Source organism: Nansenia antarctica, assembly GCF_963989245.1.
Source record: "Nansenia antarctica genome assembly, chromosome: 7".
NCBI lineage: Eukaryota > Metazoa > Chordata > Actinopteri > Argentiniformes > Microstomatidae > Nansenia > Nansenia antarctica.
This window is the reverse complement of record NC_137677.1, coordinates 11,652,984-11,680,708: the sequence shown is the minus strand read 5'-3', so window position 1 is coordinate 11,680,708 and position 27,725 is coordinate 11,652,984. Positions and strand designations below refer to the sequence as shown.

Genomic DNA, 27,725 nt, shown 5'->3' with positions numbered 1-27,725 from the left:
TGATAGAACCATGGGGTTTGGATCATTGTTTTTCTCATACAATTCTCAATGTGATGGACACATTGTTTAATCTAAAGTGAAAGCAACATTATAGGCTATGTGTTAACACCCTACATGGCATAGTGACGCCTAGAGGTAGGAAAGGTAACATTACAAGCAGACATAGATTTCGAAAGGATCGTTAGTTAATTAAGCAATATCACACGAGAGGGAGTGTGTTATACTGAATATCAGCACGGCTGTGATTCGGTCGTAGGTACGAGGCCGCAGGCCGAGTACCGAAGTATAACACACGACCTTGAGTGTGATATTGCTTTTATACAACAGTTCTACAGCGCAATTTATTAGTTAACAGTAATAAGTGACAACAGATTATGATTTGTTTGTTTATTTAATCATTTATTTTGGCTCCGTCAAGAAAAAATAGTTCCGCAACGGGACTGTTCAACTAGCAAAGTTTCCCACTGAAGTGGGGAAAAAAACGTCAGATCAGATATATAAACGGGTTATTTTGATAAACCGGATACATTTTGTGAATATATATGGTTACTTTCTCGCCTGAAAACATATTAAAACTTCATAAAATGATATATTAACACTTGTAGAGCCAAATTACAGCTTTTAGCCAATGGCGGCCAAAATTTAGGATTTAAAAACTGAGAGTTTTGCTTTGCTCGCTGATTGGCTAATGTCTTCTTAGTAACAATGTAGTCTAATTAACGGTAATTTAACACCTGTGCGGCGGAGTGATACCTATAGTTAAAAGTCCCAGTGCTGTTATACTATATATCGTAACTCATGGAATGCCTCTTGTCCAATCAAATTACTTGGTCGGAACTAACTGTTGTATAAACAACATCATCGTTATAAAGTTAACTGGTAATGCACCTAAAAGCTGTTTGCCAACTGCCATTAAACAACAAAAGAAGAAGAAGCAACAGCCAAAAATGGCTGTCCAGCCTTACTTTCTAAAGCCCAATTTATACTTCTGTGTCGAATTTACGCACGGCTACACCGTAGCCTACGCAAGGGCTCTCTCAATTTATAGTTCTGCGTTGGTCGGTCTGCGTCGCGTTGGTCGGTGTACTCATAGCGGCATAATAGCGATTTTTTTGGGGTATGCTTGTTGTAAACACAGCAAAGACCTCGGTTCTAGGCCCTGGAAAATCTAGACAATTTGATGGCAGCTACTAGATTGTAATCAAGTGCAATACTGAAACACAACTGTGAACATTTCAAACCTGCAAACTGCGACACTTTAAATAAATGTGCAATAATACTATGTGCAATATGACAACCCTCGTGTACATAAGGTTCAGAGATAGGAAATGTTAGGATATTTATAGCATAGCATAGAGTACAGCACAGTGTTTTATTTGTATAGTATAGTATAGTGGATAGTGTATATAGCCTTTATTTATGTAAACCAGCTCTTTTCCCTTCTTGTTTTTAGTATTTTTTCCCTAGCACCCGGGGAGCCCCCCCTCCCAAATGTCGTTGTATGGTACCTGTACTGTATTAATGACAATAAAGACCATTCATTCATTCATTCATTCATTCAAAGAAAATGTCTATAATGCATTGAAATGACATTAAACTAAGATGGTTATCATACTTTTTCAAATCTTTATTAATAAGTAATTACAGAAAAAGTAAATGACATTTCTGTCATGGCTTCCACATTTTGGCCTACGAGAGAGTCGGAATCATGTGCTACCAAGCGGACCAATCACAGTGCTTATGGTCTGCGTAGGTGCGCGTGAGCCTACGCCGTAGATTTTACGCAGAAGTATAAATTGGGCTTAACACCCAGACATCAGTAGAATGGCTATGACAGGCAACACGTAAAAAATCGACGTGTCGACATGATATTCTAAGACGTTTATTCGCGTTGATGGCTTTCCATACATGTCGGCTATTTCAGCACCACGCGCTGTCCACCTACTTGAGGGGGACTTTGCCACATTGAGGGGTTCAGCGTCAGTGCAGGAGGCGTGAGCATTGGACATCTTGGACAATCTTGAAAGTGCACTCTGGTTTTCAGCAACCGATAGGATGAGGTCAACTAGTGGTTGCGAGATTGTGAAAGACAGGTCATGCTGTCTGCACACACGGTCGGTCATAGACGTCGTTACCTCCGTGGTTGTGGTTGTCGCGCCAGGCAGGGAGGCTGTGTGCTGGAGAGCGCGATTGCGAGACTTGTGGCTAGCTTCTGACTGATGGCAAGCTAGCACCTTCTTCCCATTACTGCCATAATGTCATTTCCTTAATTTTCCAAAAACACACACCTGGCTCTTTTATTTTTTTTGCACCATGAACTTTATCATGCCCCGTTTCGTAGAGCCAAGCCCATCTCCTAGGCCTGAAGCCCATGGAAACCCTCTCTCTCTGAGACACCATGCTGTGTGGTCGGCTTGTCTTTACTAGACAATAAAGCCTGATTTGATTATGTATGTAAATGTAATTACGAAATGTAAGGATTTATCCAAATAAGCCTGGATTTTCCTTAGCAACATTGATGGAATCAATGGTACCCACAACAAATAGTGTCAACACACACACACTGAACCAAACAATAGCAGTAGTTTAAGTGTTCTAGCAAGCAACACACACTGAACCAAACAATATCATTAGCTTAAGCTAACTAGCAAGCAACACACTGTAAGACAACCACCTAGTAGGACACACAGTAACAGAAGCTAAAGCTTTAACCACACACAACTCTGCAGTTGTAGACTGGCCCACTGGCACCATCTGAATGTCTCTCCCAGCCTGTTATCCTCCACCTCCACCCTTAATTGAGCGATTGAACACATTCAAGCCATCACCATGGCAATAGGCAGGGAGGAAGGGCAATCACCTGGGGGGTATTCCAACAATGTTGAGTAGGACAATCCAGGCTTATTTGGATAAATCCTGCGAGATTTATTTTCCTTTAGTGACGTTGATGAAGAACACAGGAAGCAAACAAAACACACACACAAACACACTACGGTCATAACACTAGTGTTTACCAAGTCTATGAACTCGTACATCAGTTTGACCATTGAATGGTTGGTAAGATATCTTACTCTGTCAATCAGAAACTGATTCATTGGATGTCACAGGGGGTGAAATCTGCCTCGTCATCAAGACAGTGCCTGATTCAAAGGAAGGTTTGGCTGCAGCTCTAGTGTTGAACACTTTGACTCAAGCCAATTGAAAGCACATCCATCATTTGGATCATCATCTTGGAAAACACCGTTTTCAGATACATAAAAAAAAATGTACAGCACATAAATACTGTAAATCTATTCAAAAATCAAAAAATTATAACATAATGGCACAAGAGTATCAGTGTAGTCTTTCTGCCTGTGATTTGTGTATGTGTTCTAAACCCATGACCAATTCTTATCAGTGCCTTATCAGTTGCCAGTTCAAAACAACAGATCAATCCCCCCCCAACAGACAGTCTTGTTTGTCTTTCGACACACTCTTTGCACTCTTTGCCTCTATTTATCATGTGATGTAATCCCCGTAAATCCCCCCGTTAATTCCCATAAACCCTCCCTCAAGTCCTTCCTTCTGACAGATGTAACCTACCACTACCCCTGTATGCTTATAGTGTATGTCGTTGTACTTACTGGAATCAGGTCTGATTTTTTTTTGCTGACTGTTGCGTTGCCATTGAGAGGACAGTGACTTGAGAGGACTCCACTCAGACATTTCTCACTTGTGACTGAGGGTGATGCAGCTATAATGCAGGTGATAACACGAAGCTCCATCCTTGCACTATTGGTGTGTACACTCACCTTTGTGAGAGGCCAAGGTAAGATCCCTCTGCCTGATTAATATTCTAGCTATAGAAAGATATATTTGTGTTTGTGTTGAGTAACAATAATAATCGTCTACTAGTCCATATGTTTATAAAAGTACAGTCACATGCATGATATGTTTATAAAAGTACACAGTTACATGCTAACTCCCCCCTGTCTATATACCCCGCTGTGAATAGGCCATATAGTGTATATAAGTATAGAAGTTAAGTATATATACTGTATATACTGTAAGTAAAGAAGTTAAGCGTCCTTGGGTCTGAGAAAGGCGCTATATAAATCTAAGATATTATTATTATTATTATTATTAATTATTAGAAGTTCACATAATAGATACATTCTCAAATGTCTACCGATCACTTATCCCCCTATTTTTTATTTATATCCCCCCCTATTTAGGTCTCATTCTTGTTTTTTTATTATCTTAGGACTGTTTGTTTGTTAGCAACTAGAGTTTGCATTTGAATTTCGTTGTACCTGTTACAATGACAATAAAGATAATTTATTCATTCATAATAATAATAATAATAATAATAATAATAGTAGTAACACAGGATCATGGGATCATGGGTTTACTCTTGGAATCACCTTGTTCAAATTGTTGTCTTTATATCACCTTTGTCCCCAAATACTTATTTGAAACATGCAGTAGCCTACTGTCCACAACCATGTGCATTGTGCAACCTGTACATTGTGCAACAGATATTTCTTACACTTTCTAGCATACATATGTGACTGGTATTTGTTTCCTCTTTCTCTGTGTTCCACAGACGGATGTACACGCGATGATTTTGTTAAGAGTGACTTGTTTAATGACCATGTAGACACAACCACGCTAGATGTAAGCTACCCTCATGATACTACAGTGCGGCTGCAGTGCAAGCTCGGCTATGTCGGTCTTTACAGAATCACATGCTCTAATGGTACATGGACAGGCCGTGGTCGGAAGTGTGAAGGTGAGTCTAACTTTCAAACACGAAAACAGCTCAATTGCATATATGATATTGTCAAGAGTTCATCTCATTCTATTTGATGTGACATGGTCTTCAGACAACAGTTATAAACGAATAAACAATCTCCAGTTTCCTTTGTAATGTTTCCTTTTGGAGATTACTGCAACTGCCTGCCACAACTGAGGACGGGGTTGGTCGTCAATTTTTTTTTACTGTTATTTGAATCCCTCAAAAACGGTATCCTTTATAGATTCCCTTTCCTGTGTAAAGGAAGTCTGAAGTGTCAGGTAGTAATGGAGTGCCCTTACTCTTCTTAAGATTATTCTGTTCAGAAGATGTGGACGTCAAATACGTGTTGTGCACTTGTGACAACCATCCCCGTTGTGGGGTTGGTTGTCCTATGTTATTTTAATGGGAACAATTTTAAAAAGATGAAAATTTTCAGAACTGAATTTAAAAGTGCACAAGACCCACAAGGTACAAAACAGAAAACATAATTTCTGTAAGTTATTTTTTTATCTTTAGGCCTATACAACATTAGGAACAATACAAATAAGCTAAAACAATGTTAACAATGTCAACATAACAATGTTATTCACTGTCTGAGAGACAGTGATGGCAAATGTAGGGTGTGCGTACTCCATCTGTGCAGAGCTGGTGTGCCCATTGCTTGCACATCACACACTGCTCCCACACCTCCTTGGAACGGCTGTTGGCGAACGGTTCCACACAAACAACACAGAAACACTCCTCTTCATCCCATGAAGACTCCTGTCTCTTTCTCTTCTCTTGCTTAGTTGATTTTGTTGCTTTTGAGTTTAAGTGTTTCTTCTTCTTTGACATGGCTGGCTGCCTTTTCCCTCTCTATCCTCTCCTTCACTGGGGGTGTCAGTGAGGAGACAGCTAGACAGGGTTTTCTTTTTCGGGGCTCCTTTCCTGGCTGCAGCCTTTGGATATGGCCTCAGCTCCTCTGGAGTCTATCCTCTCTGTCCAGAGCTAGTGGATGGCTCTGGGGATGGAGTAGTGGGGTGGAGTAGTGGAGTAGTGGGGTGGAGTAGTGGAGTAGTGGGGTGGAGTAGTGGGGTGGAGTAGGCGGGGTGGAGTAGTGGGGTGGAGTAGTGGGGTGGAGTAGTGGGGTGGAGTAGTGGGGTGGAGTAGTGGGGGTGGAGTAGTGGGGTGGAGTAGTGGGGGTGGAGTAGTGGAGTAGTGGAGTGGAGTAGTGGGGTGGAGTAGTGGGGTGGAGTAGTGGGGTGGAGTAGTGGGGGTGGAGTAGTGGAGTAGTGGAGTGGAGTAGTGGGGTGGAGTAGTGGGGTGGAGTAGTGGGGTGGAGTAGTGGGGGTGGAGTAGTGGAGTGGAGTAGTGGGGTGGAGTAGTGGAGTAGTGGAGTGGAGTAGTGGGGTGGAGTAGTGGGGTGGAGTAGTGGGGTGGAGTAGTGGGGGTGGAGTAGTGGGGTGGAGTAGTGGGGTGGAGTAGTGGGGTGGAGTAGTGGGGGTGGAGTAGTGGGGTGGAGTAGTGGGGTGGAGTAGTGGGGGTGGAGTAGTGGGGTGGAGTAGTGGGGTGGAGTAGTGGGGGTGGAGTAGTGGGGTGGAGTAGTGGGGGTGGAGTAGTGGGGTGGAGTAGTGGGGTGGAGTAGTGGGGGTGGAGTAGTGGGGGTGGGGTAGTGGGGTGGAGTAGTGGGGTGGAGTAGTGGGGTGGAGTAGTGGGGGTGGAGTAGTGGGGTGGAGTAGTGGGGGTGGAGTAGTGGGGTGGAGTAGTGGGGTGGAGTAGTGGGGTGGGGTAGTGGGGTGGAGTAGTGGGGTGGAGTAGTGGGGTGGAGTAGTGGGGGTGGAGTAGTGGGGGTGGAGTAGTGGGGGTGGAGTAGTGGGGGTGGAGTAGTGGGGGTGGAGTAGTGGGGTGGAGTAGTGGGGGTGGAGTAGTGGGGTGGGGTAGTGGGGTGGAGTAGTGGGGGTGGGGTAGTGGGGTGGAGTAGTGGGGGTGGAGTAGTGGGGTGGAGTAGTGGGGTGGAGTAGTGGGGTGGAGTAGTGGGGTGGAGTAGTGGGGTGGAGTAGTGGGGTGGGGTAGTGGGGGTGGAGTAGTGGGGTGGAGTAGTGGGGTGGAGTAGTGGGGTGGAGTAGTGGGGTGGAGTAGTGGGGGTGGAGTAGTGGGGGGTGGAGTAGTGGGGTGGAGTAGTGGGGGTGGAGTAGTGGGGTGTAGTGAGCTGCACTGGGCTCGGCAGATGCCATCCCCTCCTCCAAGTCGTTAAAGAAGTGGCCCACGTTGTGCTCATTAAACGCACTGGCACGTGCTAGGCTGGTGGCCTCCCGGGGTCCTGATTGACAATGACGGGTGTCTCTTCAGAAACCCAGAGAACCAGTCTGCCCCGGCCATCTCCTTCTCTGCCCAGTTTGTGCGGACAGCAACATTATTACGAACCGCAAAAGTGAACGCCAGTTTGCGGACTTCAACGGGAGAGAGACCAACATAAATGTCTCAGGCAGTTAATATGTATTGTTCCAGCTGACGCTCCTGCTCCTCATTGAAAACCAGGCGTTTTTTTTAAATAACCTACTGGCAGGTATGGGCAGACCTCTTCTCCGGCAACCTCTTGCTCATCTATTTGTTTGCAGTATCTTGCCAGTGTTCTGTAATTGATGTCAAAGTGCATGGCAGTGCTTCGAATCGATTGCTTATTTAATTTCACCTCCCTGACTGCCCTCATCATGACATCTGGTGGAGTTTGTCCGTTCTCAGTCTCCCTAGTGAACCTTCTGAATGTTTCTTTATTAAAAAAAAGCGAAAGGAAGAGTAATCTCATCATGCATGCTTATGCCTACATAGGGTTGGTTGTCACATGTGACAAGCAACCCCAAATAGAATGTGACGACCAACCCCAACTGGAATATCTTGCTAGCAACAGAGCTAACAACCATTAAAACAACTAGCTAGCTAGCTAGAAACAATCTAATCTATAGCTTTCCCTTTACAGTTTTTAATGGTAATAATTGTTTTGTTATAAACCCATTGTGTAAAAGCATAGTAGAAAAATACTGAGGTGCTGAATATTTACAATTTGACATGAAAAACACAAAACGTCCTCTCACCTCAAGTTGAAGTGTCATATCCAGAGAAGACTATGTAGCTGAATCCTGATCTCAACTCTGAACATTTCAGTACCAATATCTTTAAGACAGCGCCATCTAGTGGCCGAAATATGATGAGTGTGACGACCAACCCCTTCCTCCACTCCATGTTGATTATGTTTGATGGCTATGTTTGATTGACGGCTAAGTTTGATTGAAGGCTAAGTTCCATTGAAGGCTAAGTTTGATTGACGGATATGTTTGATTGACGCTATGTTTGATTGATGATTAAGTTTAGAATGAGTCAAAGATGATCTCAAGTCGAGACAATAGGTGTGCCAATAGTCTGTCCTCTATTCCTTGCATCTTCCTGCCCCTGTTTTCTTTGTCCCACCACTATAAGAATATATATAATAATATATTTAGCTGACACTTTTATCCAAAGTGCATACATTTTTCAGTATATGATCCCAGCGCGATCACGTCATTGGAGGACAAACATAGTTTTTTATTTTATTTTATTGTTTTACCAATAATGTAATTGCCATAAAGTACATTGTACTCACATTGCATAAAACTATCTTTCTTGATTTCCTATATATGTTTCTATTTTACTATGGTATGGGATAAGGTTCCTAAAACCTAGAACAATAATAACCCAAAAAATAATAACTTAACTGACATGATAACTTTCCTCTCTCAAAATAACGTTTTGGAGGAGGCTCCTTAGATATTGTGTCCCATGCTTTTTGAGAAGGAAGCGAGGAGAGCATGCAAGGAATTAAAACATGACAAATTGAATGCAAACTGTGAGATCATCATTTTTGGATATTCATTCAGACTGACCTATGAACTTTCAAAGCTTGACTATAAGAGGGCACTGGTCATCTAATATTCTGCATTGTTTTCAGCAAAGACATGTGGTCATCCAGGAGCCTCACCATTTGCAGACTTCCGTCTGGCCGAAGGAGAGGATTATGTATTTGGGTCTAAAGTTGTTTACACATGCAGAACAGGGTAGGGATGATTCTGTTCAATTATTCATTCAAATATGTATGTATTTACAGTGGCCTGTTAATGGGACAGTGAAGCATTTTTTAATCTTTCAGCTCTACACTTTGATGGTATTGCTGTACATGGATGTACATTGGTTTCACCATTCAGAAATTACGACACTTTTTATGCATAGTCCCCCTGTTTCAAGGTATCCAAAAGTAATGGGACATCAGGATCACATGTCCAAATGAAGCACTCATATTTAGTATTTTGTGGATAATCCTTTGCATGTAATAACTGTCTGAAGTCTCCATTGACCCCACCAGATGCTGGGTATCTTCTCTGGTGATGCTCTGCTAAGCCTGCCATCTTTAGTTGTTGTTTGTTTTTTGCCTAAAATCCTATTCTCAGGAAATGAAATGCTTGCGTAATTGGATTTAATCTGAAGAAATTGTAAAAAGTGTTGGAATTTCTGAATGGTGAAACCAATATATAGGTACACAAATATACCATTGGAGAGCGTGTGAGAAACCATACCTATAAGAGTAAAGTAACTTTAATCTGCCTTCAACAACCAATAAAATATCAGTAATTGTTTTCTATTCTTCAATTTCTTCCATTTCACTCCATTGTTTCACCTCAGTCACATCATGGTGAGTAGGACTGACCATAGGAACTGCCTGGACCAAGGGTGGGACAATGCTATCCCTGTGTGTGAGGGTAAGATGTACACATAGGCTCCCTCCACATTGGCATCCAAGCCTACTTAAAATATACATAATCATTATTTTGATAATGGTTTTCCTGCCAATGCCTTAGTTGTCAGAATATTTAATCAAATTGTAATTAAATGCTGTAAATGTAAATATTTATAACATTTATATATATATAACATAATGTCATATGTTGACGTTTTTATTAACATTACTACTATTGTTTACAACATGTGAGTCAATTACTATTATTATTTACAACATGTGAGTTAATTCTATTGTTTGCTATTCTCAGAACGGAAATGCCCAAGCCTTAACATGCCTGCAGATGACAACATGAATGTCTATGGAAATGTTGAGGAGGCATCCTATGGTAATGTGATCCAATTTGATTGCCGCAATGATATGGTTCTCAAAGGGCCATCTGAGATCAGCTGTACGGACCAAGGGGAGTGGACTAGCAACGCCCCAACATGTATAGGTAAAGGATTTTGTTTTAATTGGTTAATTCCTTTTGTATTTGTAGTAGTGATGGCAATGATCTCAATGCACCATGGACAGAGGAAAGCATTTAAGTATTACTGTGTTTTACCTTACAGGTACCGTATAATTCACATACAGTCTTAATATGGTCATTCTCATTTCAGAGGTCATTTGCGATGATCCAGGTGACAGACTTGTGGCTGATCCCAGACGTTGGTCCCAGGGAAGATTGGGGACAACTCAGACATACAGTTGTGAGAGGGGAAATAAAGCTATGGCGCAATTTGCCACATGCACAAAGACTGGCTGGATACCAAACCCACTCTGTGAAGGTACACATGGAGGTTATCTTGGGTTTCAGTTTGGCTAGTTTCACTTTCAATCTGTCTAGTATAGTTTCTGCTTAAATTGTTGCAATAGGTTGTTAGGGTCATATGTAAAAATACATACATAATAGTAGGCTAATTTCAATACAATAGATCATGATATGTTGGATTGTTTAATAATTGTATTCATTGTCTTTCAGAGATTAGAATGTTTGACCAGACCTTTAAATCTGTCTGGTATAGTTTCTGTTCTAAAATTCTTTACATTTTTAATTTTGGGCATTTAGCAGATGCCATCAATTCACCAGTCGTAGCAGGAAGAGTAAGCTAGCTCAGGCCAGGGGCCATTGGCCGTTGTCGCGATAGAATATGTTTGTTTTTTTATGTGTTTATAGACACCGGAGAAACAATACAAGGGGGCGACCCGCCAGCAATAATGTCTGGCATGGCAGATTATTTTGAGAATCCGATTTTTTTTAAATATTTTTTTTACAATATCGAACCGACAGTCCCACATATAGGCTATAATGTCCAAATATGGAGCTTTTCCACTACTGGGCCGACCCAGGCCCGGTTCGGCTCGGCTCAGCATGCATTTGAAAAGTTCCATATAGGTTCGGGTAGGATACGCTTCTCCACTATACACAACAGACCAGGAACTGCGACAGTAGGAGGAGTTACGTGTCATAAGAGCACTTCACTTTAATAAGTGCCGCTATACAGCTCAACGGGGGGAAATGCAATAAGAATTATGTCAAAATGCAGCACTATCATGCACAGATCAGCCTTAAAACATGTAACGTTAAGTGCCTGTTACTTGCCGCTTTCAGTTCTAGTAGAGCTAGTAGTTCTCGTTCTAGCGCAGAGGTATTTTTATGGCGTTCGCGGCATTAGTCAAAAACATGCTCACATCCGTCATCCCTCAGTCATCCGCTCACTGCTCGCCATCATAAATGGCACACCCATCGATAATATTACATAATAACAACTGCTCGGATTAGATTGCAGGTTGTTTTCGTTTAATAAGTGCCGTCACATCAACAGGGGTAATGCGAGATGAACTCTCATGTGCGAGTATCACGCTCATGCGTTCCATAAATTCCTCCGTTGAACGGAAAGTCCTATCTATTCCATTCAAAGTGTTTTAGCCTTCCCCCTTTCCACTGGTAATAAGGAATTGGCAAGAATAAATCGATATAAATAGATCAACATTTAAAAACAGATGAAGAGAATGATTACAATATAGAGATAAAAGTGTTATTACTGGAACTGTATTCTATTAGCGGGATAATGCACTCTCTATTTCGGGCTAAACTGTGCAGTGGAAATAGAAGCAAGAAAGAGAGCTTGTAAATAGTCGAAAATCACCGGAGATAGGGATTAGAACGGCGCCGCTGAAAGCCATAGTGAGTAGCAACGGTAACGTTGAAATTACAGTCTTAAAACAATAAGTACACCGAAAACAAGTACACAGAGCTAAAACTATAATACATATGGACATGTATGTTGACACATGTATGGCAAAATCTTCCAAAAATGTTTGTTTTAATGGTGATTAAGTAGTGCAACCTTGGAAAAACGTTTGCACGTTCTATGACCAGTGGGTGGACACCCTATACATGGTCAGTCCACACATTTATTATTCACAAATATGGAAAGGGAAAATAAATGCTTGTTTACAGTTTATTATGCCACCTATACAGCTCGTTTACAGTTATTTTTGATCAATTCTCTGCATCTCCCTCAAATGCATGTCTTATAAGGCGGTCTGTCGCAGAGGTCCAGTAAAAAAAAATCGCAATCAATTTCTTAAATTAGCCTTTGATTATGTTCTGGCCCACCATCTAGTGGCTCAGAAGAACATTGGCCCGAGGCCAAACCTACTTGCGACTCAGTAGAGGGCAGGCTTTCCCAGGGATGAAGAGTAGCTCAGTCTTGTTAAGGTTGAGCTTGAGATGGTGGGCTGACATCCATGAGTCATGACACATGTTGCCACATGTCGGTCAGAGGGGGCAAAGTCATGCCACTGATCATGATAGTTTTGTGAATTGTATCATAATTGTATTCATTGTCTTTCAGAGATTACATGTAGCCTGCCAGAAATTCCAAATGCTGAGATAGAAAATCTTGGAGCTCAACAATCAAGCCCATACAAGTATGGTGACAAGTTAACTTACCATTGTAAGACAGGTTATGAACCAAAGGATCGCATAACTGCTACCTGCACTGAAAACGGCTGGGAAAATATAAACACCTGTAGTGGTAAGCTTATGACATTCATACTGTACATCAATTCAATTAAAATCATGAAGGTTTTGAACTAGAACTGCAGGGATGGGTGGAACCCTCTATCATCATGCTAAGTATCTCCCAATCCCCTTTGTGTACCATGGAAACATACTTATATTTGTTCTATTCAATATTTACCACTCCAAAATACAGAGATAAATAATGTGCATGGGGTAGTGGTTCGTGAGTTGGGCTAGTTTTCAGAAGGTCATGAGTTCAAATCCCACCTGGGAACACCATCATTAATGTGCCCTTGAGTAAGGCACTTAGCCCTAAATGACTCAAGGGAGACTGTTCTTGTAATCTCTAATTATAAGTTGCTTTAGATAAAAAGTTTCCGCTAAATGGTTAAAATGTAAAATACTAATAGTAGAAGTAGCGATAACAGTCGTAGTAGAAGTCTAGTCATAGTAGTAGCATGCATTGCATTGGTATTTATTCAACAGTAAAGACTGAATAAATGAATAACAATGTATAATCAAATGATACATACAATACAATAGATCTCTTCAATAAGCGCTGACCATGTAATCGCAGGGTCCCTGGTTTGATTCCGGCCGGGGACATATCCTGCATGTCATCCCTCCTCTCTCTCTCACCCATCCTTGTCTAAATCTTCACTGTAACTGTCAATAAAAATGAAAAATATGAGTGGGACTGCCCCTCTCAGAAAAAATAATAAAAACAAAAACAAAAACACAAAATGTTTGATCAGAATGGATTATTGATCCATTGTTTCCCTGTTTGTCTCAGCGGGCTGTCCTCCAGTACCTAGGGTTGAAAATGCAGAGTCTACTGTGATGAAGTACAAACCTGGCACAAGAACTGCCGTGGAAGTGTCCTACCAATGTCCATTCCTTTATAAGCTGAGTGATGAACGCAATGTTCAATGCACAAGTGGACGATGGGGGCCTGTCCCAGTGTGCTACGGTAAGAATTTGTCTTTGTAACTGACAGCAGAATGTATGAACTCTAGCATGGACCGTCCCCAACCCTGTTATGGCAGTTATACAGTAAAGGCCTATAGAGCAGTTATACATTATAGGCCTATAGAGCAGTTATACAGTATAGGCCTATAGAGCAGTTATACAGTATAGGCCTATAGAGCAGTTATACAGTATAGGCATATAGAGCAGTTATACAGTATAGGCCTATAGAACAGTTATACAGTATAGGCCTATTTCTAATCCAGCCAATTCTCTCTGACTCTCACCGCATTGCCTGCAGCCCACTAGCGTCAAGGTGAAAAACAGATCTCTTCCACTATAATGAGTATATGTTTCCTAATCAGCCACGTCTGTCAAAAGGCTCGGCATGCGTACATCTAGGCTGGCGAGCGCGTTAACGGATGCTCTGTCCCTATTTCAGAGGCACGCCACGTAGTTCCACATAGTTTTGCCTTAACGCACGCGGCACACGGAAAAACATAAGCGAGAGTCCGAATCTCTAGATGCCGTGTCGGTAGCGGTAGCCGGCGTGAGAGGTGTGTTATCCGGCGTGAGAGGTGTGTTAGCCGTCGTGAGAGGTGTGTTAGCCGGCGTGAGAGGTGTGTTAGCCGGCGTGAGAGGTGTGTTAGCCGGCGTGAGAAGTGTGTTAGCCGGCGTGAGAGGTGTGTTAGCCAGCGTGAGAGGTGTGTTAGCCGGCGTGAGAGGTGTGTTAGCCGGCGTGAGAGGTGTGTTAGCCGGCGTGAGAGGTGTGTTACTGTTAGCCAGTGTGAGAGGTGTGTTAGCCGGCGTGAGAGGTGTGTAAGCCGGCGTGAGAGGTGTGTTAGCCGGCGTGAGAGGTGTGTTAGCCGGCGTGAGAGGTGTGTTAGCCGGCGTGAGAGGTGTGTTAGCCAGCGTGAGAGGTGTGTTTGAGCCGTAAAGCCTTGAACACACCGGAAGCCTGGTGTACACGCAGCGCAGCACGTGTGCGTGGCAGAACTGCTGCAGCTCTCAGGCGTGTGGGTTTCCTACTGGCTGTGTGTCCTCTGCGGCTATTGCCAGCCCTGTCTTTGTACATTGAGTTTTGCCTACGACGCGTGCGGCACGTGGAAAAAATAGGCAGAGAGTCCGACTCTCTCGCTGGCGTGCCGCGGCAGCCAGTGCGAGACCCGCTCTAACCCATTAACATGGACGCCGAAATGAAACACACACGCACTGCTGAGGTTGACACTAGTGGGTTAAACAGGCCTTAAGGGTTTCACAGCCTAACTATGCCCAGGTGTTAAGCCACAGTAACGTCTCCGTAACGTCAGCCACAGTTTAACTCATGGTGATCTATTAGACCTGCTAGTTAGCATGCAAAAACCAGCACGTCTGCGAAGAGAGGCTAGCTTAAAGCAGCATAGTTTTATGCTTTGAGTCTATTTTCCTCTGCAGCGAGAGCGTTGTAGAGGCATAGATAGAAATCAAGGTCGGCGGTAGCTATGACTCAGCCCACCCAAACATGCGTCTTGCCTCTATGGTGGTGGGCTCATGAACTACACATATGTTTGTATACTCTGTATAGAATAGATTCAATGGTCCATTCTTCAATAGTATATACCTTTTTCTCGAATGACATTTCAGAACGCTTTGGTTCTCAGGACATTAACAGATTGTTGTTGTGTGTGTCTCCTTTCAGAACCCTGCACTGTCACAGAAGCCGACATGAAACTAAGGAACATTATATTAGCATTTAAAGTGAATGGGAAAATGCATGCAGCACATGGTGATCACATAACATTTAGATGTGTCTATGGAACATACTTTATTGACGAACGTCAGAGACGCCAGATGTGTATAAATGGTCAAATGTATTTGCCCTCATGCCAGTAAAGCTTCAGTTGACGGGAACTGATGATCACTGCTAGTGTTGGATAATTATGTAAATGAATAACCACTCTAAAGTTTGCACAAATGAGTTGCTCTGGAATTGGTATGAACTGGGATTCGGTGACTTAACAGTATGTATGAACTGAAATAAAGCACCCATGGTTTTGAGTTCATTATTCGCCTCATCAGCCTCTTCTTGCTATAGTACCTTGTACCTGTCTGCACAGCTCATTACTGTTACTGTGGAAGCTTATTATTCCAAACCAAAACATTTCAGTTTACAGACCTATTTTTCTACAGCCTTTCATGTCACCACCACTTTCTGCAGACACAAAGCTCTTATTTCAAAGGACCCGAAGTCAGACGTCACTAAGACAATTCGTCCCAAGAAAGTTTCTTATGGGGATTGTTTGCCAAAATCTTGTTTCCATTTGATTAAGTATGGCTCCATATGTCTGCGAAACATCAATGCATACATCTAATCAGAGCTAGAACAGCAGGCATATTAAATATACAAGGTCATTCATCCATTAAAATACTTTATTATGTTAAGGTTAGTATGATATTCTGAAAGAAAAACAAACAATTATTCACAGCAATCTTTAAGTTTTCCCAAGAGATTACTTGATAAAATACAAAAAAAGAAAAATAATAATTATCTGTTATCAGTCACAATAATCCGACACCATCTGAATTGCTCAAAGAGGGTCCACTATGTCTTACAACTTGTCCTTTCTGAGAACACAATGCACCTGCACTAGACTATAATTTAGTTGGGATTAACTAATTTAACTAATCTAACTCATTTAGTTGGCTGGGATCTTTGATGATCCTCCGGGCTTTGCTGACACACCGTTTGTCAAATACTGTACAGTATATCCTGGTTGGAGGGAAGCTTACATCCAGTGATGCGCTTGGCTGTCTGTAGCTGAATTTAAAAAGTGTCTTTACATGAAGCCTATGGGATTTTTAATAGGATGAAGAAAAAGAAGCACCAGCAACCACTCCTTCTCAGATGAACTCCTTGCTTATAATATCACCGATTTTAGATCGTGGACATTTCCCACAAGGTTCAAAGCATATTCCCTATCAATATCCTATCAAGCAGTAAAACATGATAGCAGGTGTGTGTGTGTGTGTGTGTGTGTGTGTGTGTGTGTGTGTGTGTGTGTGTGTGTGTGTGTGTGTGTGCATGTGTGTGCGTGTCTAATTTAGCCATCATATATTTTGAGGCTCAAAAGAAAACATACATCGTTTTTGACATTTTATTAAGTGATTTCTTAATATCGAGAAATAAAAAACCATCCAGGAGGGATTTGTGAGTGGCAGGGCAATGGGGTTTTGCACCTTTTCATGCCCCCCCCCCCCCCCCCCCCCCCAAGACTGGCAGTCTTGCAGATAGTAGTCAAAGATAATCTCGGTTTCCTCAAATGCTCCATCCCATATCCCCATCATCCGCCCTCTAAGAACTTGGAATGGAAGTATTATACTGTTGGATAATACATGTACAGTAAAACTGTGTAATACTAGCCATGCTGTCTTGCTGATATCTTATTGTCTAGTTCATTTCCTTATTGAACCCAAAGGAAAGTTTGAGTGCAACCTAAAAAAAGAATACACAAAACATGAATACATACAGTGCCCTGCACAAGTAACGGGACAGTGAAGCATTTCTTTTGGCACTAAACTCCAAAAGTTTGGATTTTAAATCAAACAATTACTGTAGGTTTAAATGATTATCAGCTTTTTTGTTTGATGATATTTGTGTACATATTGGTTTCTCCATTCAGAAATTACAACACTTTCTATGCATAGTACATTTCAGGTTACCGAAAAGTAATGGGACTATTGGCATGATAGGTGTTTCTGGTAAGTCGGGTATGTTCCGTTTCATCATCTGTGCAGTGACATCATAAAAAAGAAAAAAGAAAAAAAAGCTCAGCAATCGCAAACGGGCTGGTAGGCCAAGGCAGACAGTGGATGACTGAGGAATGCTCATCATAAGTAAAAAAAAGAACCCCAAAACAGCTGTCCTACAGATCAGGAACCCTCTCCAGGAGGTAGGCGTGAATGTGTCAGAGGCTACCATCCGCAGGGTACGTCACCAGCTGACCTACAGACGCTTCACTGCAAGGTGCAAACCACTAGCTATCTTCAAAACGTTTGTTCATGTTACAGTTGGCTAAGGAGTACCTACAAAGCCTGCAGAGGACAGATACGATTCATATTATCATACACCAAAGTGGTTGCAAGAGGGAAGTTTGGAGAAAAAAAAAAAAATCTGCCCAAGATTGACAGCATACTGTACCACCTCCTCTGTAAAACATGGTGCAGGGCATGCTGGGTAAGGCCATGTATAAGCTGCCACTTGAACTGGCTCACTTGTCTTTATTGATTGTTGTAACTAATGTGGTTTGTAGTGTATAGAAACATCTTGTCTGCTCGAGTGCAAGAAAATGTCTCCACATTTACCGGATGGCCAAAATAGTCAGTGGTTTACAAACAACACTTGATGAAAGTGTTGGGACGAACACAGTCCCACTGGGGAGGCCATACTAACCCAGTGGGGACAGGTGTCCCAGCTAGACCAGGTTTGTAAAGAGCAGGACAACCCTGGGAAGATTGGACAACTTAGCGACATTTTTTAGAACGTGGTACTTTTCCACAAGGTTAAGGGCTTATTCACAAGGAATGTCCCTGTAATTCGTAATTGTAAGTCGCTTTGGATAAAAGCGTCTGCTAAATGGCAAAATGAATTAATCACCCTATCAAGCCGGCAGTAAAACATGATAGCAGGTGTGTGTGTGTGTGTGTGTGTGTGTGTGTGTGTGTGTGTCTGTGGGACTTACCTCTCCTTCTCAGATGAACTCCTTGCTTATAATATCACAGATTTTAGATCGTGGAAATTTCCCACAAGGTTCAAAGCATATTCCCTATATATCCTATCAAGCAGTAAAACATGATGATAGCAGGTGTGTGTGTGTGTGTGTGTGTGTGTGTGTGTGCGTGTGCGTGTGTGTGTGAGTGTATGTATGTGTGTGTGTGTGTGTGTGTGTGTGTGTGTGAGTAGGTGTGTGTGCGTGTGTTCCTAATTTTGCAACAAACACAGCCAGAGGTTGGGACATTCATTTTAATGTATACGCCATACATTTTTAGAGCCTCAACAGAGTTTTTATTAAGTGATTTCTTGGCTACAATGGCTTTATTAATATCTCTTGTAATTCTCAGGAATGTGGATAAGTCCAGTCATGTGGATATCTATCTCCAGCAGTGGAGGCTGGTGGAGGTAGAAATCGGAGGATGGGAATGGAATGAGGAATGGTTCATTGTAACGCATAGAATGGAATGTATTAAATACCATTCCTCATTCCATTCCAAGCATTACAACGAGCCAATGTCTGCCTCCACCAGCCTCCCCTGAATAACAGATTATGTTCCTGTGATTAAAATGTTCATATAAATCCCGGGGAATGAGTTATATTTCTGTGGCGCCGTGGACGTTAATTAAAAAGGGGGGGGGGGACAAATTAGGGTGGCGTCTCCGTTGGTTACAGCCGGGGCTGACAGAAGCCCCGTCTCTGAGAAGAGGAACCGCGAATCAGCCAAGGTTTCCCTCCACCGTTGATGAAGGAGCACGTAATGACTCTCTTAACGGATCGCTTCGACACGGTGTGGACGGGAGGAAGAGGGGACTAGGGAGGGAGGCAGGGCCGGCGTGAGGTGATTGGCCGCCCTAGGCAAACAAAAACAGTGCGCCCCAAATGCCGTCTTTGTTTTGGAAACTCAAATGCCATTTCCTCACCGGCCTTGTCAATGATTGCTTTTGTGATTTCTTCTGCATCTGTGCGAGCAGCAATGAAACCGTTCTCTCTTAAATCTTTTAAAAACTCCTCCACGGCACGCGTTTCATTTCTCAGGGTTTCCATACTGACTGAGGGACTCTGTATCATTTTACTCACGTTATTAATGTGATACAAAACTTTGTGCCACACAATGATGCTCACAGTAAAGGGCGCTGATGTAATCTCTTTAGAGACTTTAGACTTTAGACTTTAGTCTACCTCAATGACACGAACACATTTAACTTGTTAATATTGTGTTGTTGGGGAGATGGCAGCTGGCTACTGATGTGTACATGCAGCTAATTGCTAGTCATATGCAGCTGATCACAATTTAATATTTTGGCAATGATTAAACATTTTAGAGAGAGGCCCATGATGAACAAGATTCAGCACTGGAGCTGCTCGGCCTCATGGGAAATGTAGTTCATGAGCTCTTTGCCGGTTCCTAAACTCCTCACTTTTATGCTGTGCATTTATACCACACGTTTATTGTCAGGCTTGACTGATACTGGTTAAGGACACATCATGTTATCGGGCCCAGGAGTGTGATTTAAACCAATCCCTTGCCAAGCCAAAGCCTGCTTTTTTGATGAACCTTGTTTTGTCGAGTAACGTTTTTTTCTCTCCTGTTTCTTGTTGCTTGGGGGTTCCTCTTCAAAATACAGGAGTCAGTGCACTTATAACACACATGCAAAATATGTTGTGAAAGAGACAAAAAGACAAAAGAATACGTTATGTGAATGAAGGTAAGTAATAAGATATGAGTAGCTCTCGGCCACTTACATTTTTTCAAAGTAGCTCTCAGATGAAAAAAGGTTGGAGACCCCTGATTTATGCTGATACATGCCTGCCATCTAGTGGACATTTAAGGGTAGGACCAGGTAGGGGGATATTGCTTGTAACTAACACAATCCTCATTCCTTCTCTCTCTCTAACCTAATCCCATAGTAACCTTCATAATTCAGTTTTAGATATGTATTTTCTTTATGTGGCTAACAACTCCAATTAAACTGCTTCATGAAGTTAAAGTTAATACATTTATAGTAATAATCACTTTAATAGTAATTACTTTGTTGTTTAGTATCAGGGAGGGAGAATGTATGACCATCTTTCTTCAGTAGGCCTACCATTTCTAGCTCATGTATATTTCTAATGATTCCTTATATGTCTTGTTATGATTCTTGTATATGATTCTTATTATGATTACATTTCTATTGGGATATTGCCTCAGGCATGGCTGTAAACATGCTTAGCTACTATATTTGTTACTGTAATCGCAGTTGCTTCTAGCTATGATATTGTTAAGACCACTTATCTAGTTACACAATCTTCAGCATAACAAGTTCATAAGATATGAAAAATGCACAAGGAAAAGGAATGGAATCCAAATTATTTAATTTTTAAGTTTTGATGCATCCTCTGGAGGCGTCGTCACAGCCGCCACTGTGCCGGGCACTAGAGACAGGAGAGAGAGTTCATATGAGCTTCACCAGGCCCATCGCTACAGAATAGAATACGTCATTAGTTTAGTTCGTATGTCCTTGGTCTATGTGTTCTATATGTTGACTTACCTCTGCTGTGTCCATCGTCGTGAAGACGGTTACTGGGTCTCGTTGGACGGAGACTGTCTGCGTGGACAGCAGCTGCCAAGGCTCCTCACAGATTTGAGAATCCGCTGGAGGAGGGAACGCTTCTTGGGCTTTGAAGCTCCGCTCCCCTCACAAGGCGTCATCACAGCTGTCACTGGGCTGGCCGCTAGAGAGAGGAGAGAGAGTTCATATGAGCTTCACCAGGCCTATAGCTACAGAATAGAATACTTCATTAGTATAGTTAGTATGTCCTTGGTCGATGTGTTCTACATGTTGACTTACCTCTGCTGTGTCCATCGTCGTGGGCAACCTCAATGCCCTCCTGTCCTGGGGCTGGAGGCGGGACACAAAAAGCAGGGGTCCAAAGTGGGACAAGAACATTCTAAAAGTGACCCTCTAGCATTGGCAACAATTACAGTGACGTGACAGTGGTCAAAGTCAACAGACCCTATTGAACTCAGTGTCTTCAACCGACTGGAATCTGATTATGTAGAGACTCACATGTCACTTGACGGAGCGGGCTTTGGTGAGAGACTCGGGAAGTTCCCTTCCATGATGTCATTGAAACTACTGTTCCCTATGTTCTTGGCCAGCTAAGGAGAGAGAAAAGACAAATAAAATAAAATAAAACTACACATCCACAAGTCCACCTCTACAATTCCATAATTTAGAGCAGGCATACTGTCTCTACTGCTTAAAATGATTGTTTAATAAAAGCTATTTAAATTTCGACTAGTTACTAGGTCTCTAAGATTATCTAATTAAAATACAGCAAAATGTAATATACCAAGAGCTCGGAAGACCCTAGGTTGTCCAGTTCAATAAACCGTATGCGGGAAATGTGGACGCCCATCTCCCTGTGGATCCCAGAGCACTCAATACAGGTCAGGATGCCCAGGTTAGTGGACAGCCACTTAGGCTCTGTGGAGGGAGACCAAAGCAGTTACATTATTTAAACACGGCGCAAAGAGGGCGCACAGTCCATTTTGACTTGATATCAAGTCGAAACAGTGCCCTTGAAAGCACTGAATAATGGCACCACACACACAACGACAAATTAATCACAAATAATTAATCAAAAGGTATACAAAGGAGTTTGTAACACCATATTTGTATGGCTGAATGCATCATTTCACAAAATGTAACCATCAATAATATTAAAAAGAGAGGGATGGGGCTGAGGGAGAGGGATATTATTGTATATCATCATCCCCTTGTTATCATTGATGGAACGTGTTCCTGTTTTTTTGCTTTCTATTTGAACACATTAACAATCAAAAGAAGGGGGGAGATAGAGAGAGACAGAGAGCGAGGTAAAGAGAGAGAAAATGAGTGAGAGTGAGAGGGGGTCGAGCTGCGTCATTTTTTTTGCTGCATTAAGAGAATACACAACAAGCCTGAGCGATGGGATCTGCCCGGGTAGCAGTAGGGTGGGAGGAGACCTGCCACAGGAAGTGGAATAGAGAAGGAGGATTCATCTCCTCAGGAAATAGATGCAGCAGTGCAGCACAGCAGCATGAAGCAGACAGGGTATGATGTGTCTGATGACCGTGGTAAACCCTATGAGGGCTGTGGGCTGGATTCTCTCTTTCTCTGTCTTGGGCTGGATTCTCTCTTTCTGTGACACGCATGCACGCACGCACACGCACGCACACATGCACACACAAACACACACTTGGGCTTACCTGCAGCGCCACAGTCACAGCACACTTCGTTGCCCGGCATGCGGAGCACATCCTCTATGATGGCTTTGGTCAGGTCCTCCACAGAGTCCTCCCCCCCTGTACTCTCCTCCCCCGCGCGGAACGCCATGTTCAGAGCCTCCTCCTTACTGTTGGTCAGCACAGAGATCCATCTACACACACATGGGTCAGTGAGAGTGAGTTGTTTTGATATGGTATGGTTCATGTTTTGATCACGCCCACTTCCACCATAAAAATGACCAGTTTCTGGGTGGATCTGCACAAAATCTGATATGCATGATCTTTGGACAAAAAAGGTATTTCCAGTATCTATGTTTCTTGAGATGAGCTGTGTAATAGTGTCACCCTGTGGTTAAGCACAACCATACTCAGGGTTGGTTTAACTAAACAAAAGCCTGGGCTACTAAAATACGTTTTTTAATATGTAAGTATCTTACATCACAAACTCCTGCTCATCCTCAGCCTGGAAGTGATATGTGCGATTAACTGTGTGAGAGAGAAAGATGACCCACAGTTTAGTTTATGCAACATCATACTGTACCTCTTGTGACACTAAACATTAACATTTTGTAAAAAAAACTCCTAGCCAAGTTTGGTACTGTCTCTGTAATCACTGTTGAGGTAGAAGATGTGTTTTTTTTTTTGTTAAGTTGTCCTCTGTGACCTCTCACTCATCAACTCGTGACGTTACAATTATACGGTTCTATCTCCATTTTTGTCAAAATTTTGTTTTTTACATAATCTGATCCATTAGGTGTTTATTAATGCCTGTGTGGTGTTATTTTTTAAATGTTGACATTTTTTACTTAGTAATTCATCAAATACAAAGGTTCCATCTCACAAAACATAATGGAATGTAAAAACTGTGACGCTCAATATCTCTGAACTACCCTAAACGGAGATAGAACCTTATCATTCTAAGCTCCTCAACTGTGCTGTGCCGGTTTGTGATCCTAGTCCTTTTCAATTGAGTCAAGTCAAGAACTACCGGTAGTGTTGTGACTTACGGGAGATGAGGTCAAAACATTTCTTGTCCTCCCCGGTGGGTTTGACCTGACAGGTGAGCAGGTTCAGTCCCACTGGCTGCCTATTGGACTAAATGACAGGAAGAGAATATTAAGAAATGAATGAGCTTAGCCAATGAAAGCTATATGCTATGAAGCAATAGTCCTTTTATTGTGGGTATATCTACAACCCTTTGCACCCACCCACACCCTCCTGAGGTGGTATGGCCACTTTACAGAGAAGAAACATAAATCACTCTGTGTGTGTGTGTGTGTGTGTGTGTGTGCATGCGTGCGTTGCTGTAGTTATGGATTATGGGTGATGTAGTACTCACTGTGGCATGTGAGATGGTGAGGATGCCACTCTTTACTGAACACTTTCTCCTTTGCCAGACCTTTCGTAACCTAGGTGACAAACATATCAAGTAATAATTGTTGTCCTTTTTTATCACCTAATCTATGTGGCAGCAACATGAAAACGTGGCAACAACGACCACAAATGAAGTTGTTACCAATGGTCCATAGAGGGCTGGTATGCTAGACCTTGATTAAGCTTATTTCAAGGATTAGACTAAAGATTGGCTTTTGACAATCTTCATCAGGCCACCTACCCGTCACTCTTCTTCATCAGATAGCCCTTCTTCTCGCTGCCAAACTCTTTGTTCCCCTGGAGCTGGTGCATACTGTATCCACTCTGCTTGCTCTGGGAGTCCTGCAAAGACATTCCTGTGAGGCTTAGGGCCAATCCCAATTCCCTTTTCTACCCCTATGGCTCGTTTTCGAGTGTGACTCGATTCGAAGCCAAGGCCTTCGAACAGAGTCACAAGCCATACCCCTTGAAATCTAAGCCCTATGAATTGGGACAGCCCTTCACGGCGCCTACGTCATCAACAGTGGTTTAGACGCGGTACGGGTGACGCGTTATGTTGCCGGCGAATTCTCACATCTCGCAATGCCTTCTTCAGCTGTGTTTATTTCTGTTGCGTGTGCTATAAGCATCTATTTTCGTTTATTATCAACACACCTGAGAAATCATGGAAGAGCAAGACGTCTTCGACGCGCCAGAATACTGATGGGACTGATGGGACAGTTTTTGGTATGTACGATAGACTGCAAAAAAGTTTTTTACCAAGCAACACAACATGCTAGTATAGTGGTTATTCATGTAAATGTTGTCTCAACGAGTAACCGACCTTTTACTTTTTGTATTATTGATTTGTGTGATGATCTGTGTGCAGTACAATGCGTACATGGCGTAATTACGTGGTAATTAATGCTATCGTGGTATTAACGTGTTTGTTCCATATGTGTTTGGTTTGGGGGGATTGGGGGGAAATGGCTTGGGGGATGGGGACATTGATTGGGGGATGGGGACATTGCTTGGGGGATGGGGAATGGAGAAATGTCCTGCAGTAAAATCTTTCCTATTCAGACTAAGGAATGTGAACGTATTTCCTTTTACAGACTGGTCATCCTATGAGATACTGCAAGCTGAGTCAGGACCTGCCCATCCTGCGTTTATGGTTTAATGTAGAGGCTGAGCTGAGACAGGACCGCCTCAGCAGAAGAGCCATGCATGGTCTGCAGAGGCTCCTACAGAGGGAACAGGATCATGGCTGGGGAAATCAGATGGAAGTCCTCATTTATGTGTACTGGCTGGATCATGGACTGTCCTATCAGGTTGTATGCCGTGTCTTCAATGTGCCAAAAGCCAGAGTCCACCGCATCATCCACAGAGTTGCACAGCACATTTGGAACAACCTCAAGCGAGCCATCTCTCTCCCACCGGCAGGAGAGCTTCATGCTGTTGGGCAAGGATTTGCCCTGCTATCAGGAAGCCCTGCCTTCAACAACGTTGTGGGTGCAATAGATGGCTGCCATATCAGGATCAAACCCCCTCTACTACACCGAATTGACTATTTAAATTACAAAGGATTCTTTTCTATAAACATGCAGGCAATTTGTGATTCGAAGGGTAGATTCCTTGACATCTTTGTAGGCTACCCGGGGTCGGTTCATGACACACGCATCATGAAGAACAGTACCTTTTACAGGACCAGACAGTACCCTCCCAGGGGTTACATGCTTCTGGGTGATGGTGGCTATCCCTGTTTGGACACACCAATCTGCCTCATCACACCATACAAGGATCCCGTTATTGGACAAATACAGGGGCGCTTCAATAATTATCATTCCGGAGGCCGCAGCATTGTAGAAAGGGCTTTTGGAATGATGAAGACCAGATGGAGATCTACCCTGTTCAAAGCCTTGGAGGTTAAACCAACATTTGCACCTGTGGTAGTTGCGTCTTGTGCCTTTTTGCACAATGTGTGTCTCGATAATGGAGACATGCTGGAGCTAGATCCAGATGCACAGGACATGTTTGACCCCCAACCTCCCGGTGAGCCCCTAGCAGGTAACGAGACCTCTGGGAATGCTACAAGGGACAGACTGGCTGCCTTGGTTTCGGGCCATGTGCAAGCACCATAGTACAATGCTGTTTGTGACCCAGAAATGTATAATTGTATATAGTTTGTATGTTAGCCATGTTGATACCATTTTAGGCTTGTTCCAATCTGTTTTATGTCTTAATTGTGTGATTTCTTCAAATAAAAAAAATATTACAAAAATATTTGTCTTACAATTTTAGGATTTTTACAGTGAACTAACTGCTAGCTAAATGGGAAAATGTGGTTTGATTATATAAGACAATCTGTTATTCATGCTCATAATGAATCCACCAACAATTGGTTTGAAACAAATACTTTAGTAGTCCAACAACAACAACAACAACAAATGTAAACATCATGGGGGCTATTCCATCAATGTTGCTAAAGGTAATTCCCCAAAATAAGGACTTTCCTTTAGCAAAGTTGATGGAATACCCCGAACAGCACAATAAAAACAACAAGTATGACACAATATTTACAGTGATATCTTTATCCTACCTATTCTTGTGTACTGTAAAATAAATTCTGATTCTGATTGAAGACTTTTTTGTATCATTAAAAGACTAACAATAACAGTTACAACAACCATAAATAATAATAAGCTGGGTAATTAGCGTAGGTAATACCTTGCTAGGTAATAATGTTATAGCTGTATAACTATAGCTGTCTGACCCAGTGACCAGTATTGACAGCTGATAGCTGTCAAGCTAGAGGGGGAGTGGTTGGGGGTGGGGTTGACCAGCTATTGTTACCGCCCATTACCTGCTTGTGTGAAGGTGTGAAAAAGTCCAAAATCTTTGAAGGCCATTTCCTCAGGATTTAGTTTTCAGGGTTAACACGTTTCAAATACTCATGTTGTCTTACATTTTTTCCCGATGTCTATGTATGACACATCATTTGAAAGCTTACAATCTGTAGTTTAAGCATATGTAAAAAACTGAAAAATGACTTTGCCCCCTCCTTGATCATTCCACCAGATCGCGTCACTTATTATGGGAAAAACGGGAAAGTGCTGGGTCCCTTGTATGAATAGATCCGAGTCTGAAAAACAATTGAACACGTCGAGTGATGGAGATGGGTGTATTCCTTGACCGCATTCTTGATCACACTATCTGCCTTGCGCAGAACAAATGTTCCCACTTCACAGTGGTCCAGAGTGTAGATCACCCGCGGAATGGCATACCGTGTAAGCAGCTCCAATTTCTGTGAAGGTTTCAGTGGCGCAGCCTTTATCTTCCCTGCCCATTGACTCAGTTTTTCAACTGGGTCAAAGGCACCCGTCACTATACAAGGGCCTACCTTGAGGCCGAGGTATTTCTCGGTCTCGTCAGGCCCTATGAAGTTGAGTTATTCTCCACTCAACCTCCATCTTGGACAGTTGTTGACTACATATGTCTTGCGGCCACGATATGTAGTCTTGACCGTTTTAACCAAGAAAGCGTGACATTTATTCAGCTGGACCTTCAATCCCGTTAGCCCGCAGAAACTGTCCAGAATCCGCAGGTTCCTCTGCATGCCCTCCCAGGACGCACTCAGTCGTCCGCGAACGCAAGGGCCGTGACTGTGTTGCCACAGATCAGAAATCCATTGCCATGGGTTTCCAGAGCCTGGATGAGAGGGTCCAATGCCAGGTTGAACAGCAGAGGTGACATGGGGTCACCTTGCTTGACTCCCACCTTAATGTCGATGGCTGGAGATGCCTCTCCGT

General features: G+C 42.7%; 1 protein-coding gene across 1 annotated transcript; it reads left to right on the top strand.

The window, feature by feature from the left end:
- The first annotated feature begins 3,586 nt into the window (after positions 1-3,586).
- Positions 3,587-15,605, top strand: LOC308163124 (complement factor H-like). The gene is made up of 9 exons (XM_080537310.1): positions 3,587-3,808; positions 4,586-4,771; positions 8,739-8,844; positions 9,467-9,543; positions 9,832-10,017; positions 10,184-10,351; positions 12,425-12,607; positions 13,388-13,564; positions 15,239-15,605. Exons 1-9 carry the CDS (start codon positions 3,739-3,741, stop codon positions 15,430-15,432), a joined length of 1,347 nt encoding a protein of 448 aa, XP_080393436.1. The 5' UTR covers positions 3,587-3,738; the 3' UTR covers positions 15,433-15,605.
- The last annotated feature ends 12,120 nt before the right edge of the window (positions 15,606-27,725 follow it).

Bases quoted from the DNA above. Each gene is read 5' to 3' on its own strand.
- LOC308163124 (XM_080537310.1), top strand. From the start codon at position 3,739: ATGCAGGTGATAACACGAAGCTCCATCCTTGCACTATTGGTGTGTACA. The intron at 3,809-4,585 runs GTAAGATCCCTC...TGTGTTCCACAG, and splicing joins CACCTTTGTGAGAGGCCAAG to ACGGATGTACACGCGATGAT. The intron at 4,772-8,738 runs GTGAGTCTAACT...CATTGTTTTCAG, and splicing joins CCGTGGTCGGAAGTGTGAAG to CAAAGACATGTGGTCATCCA.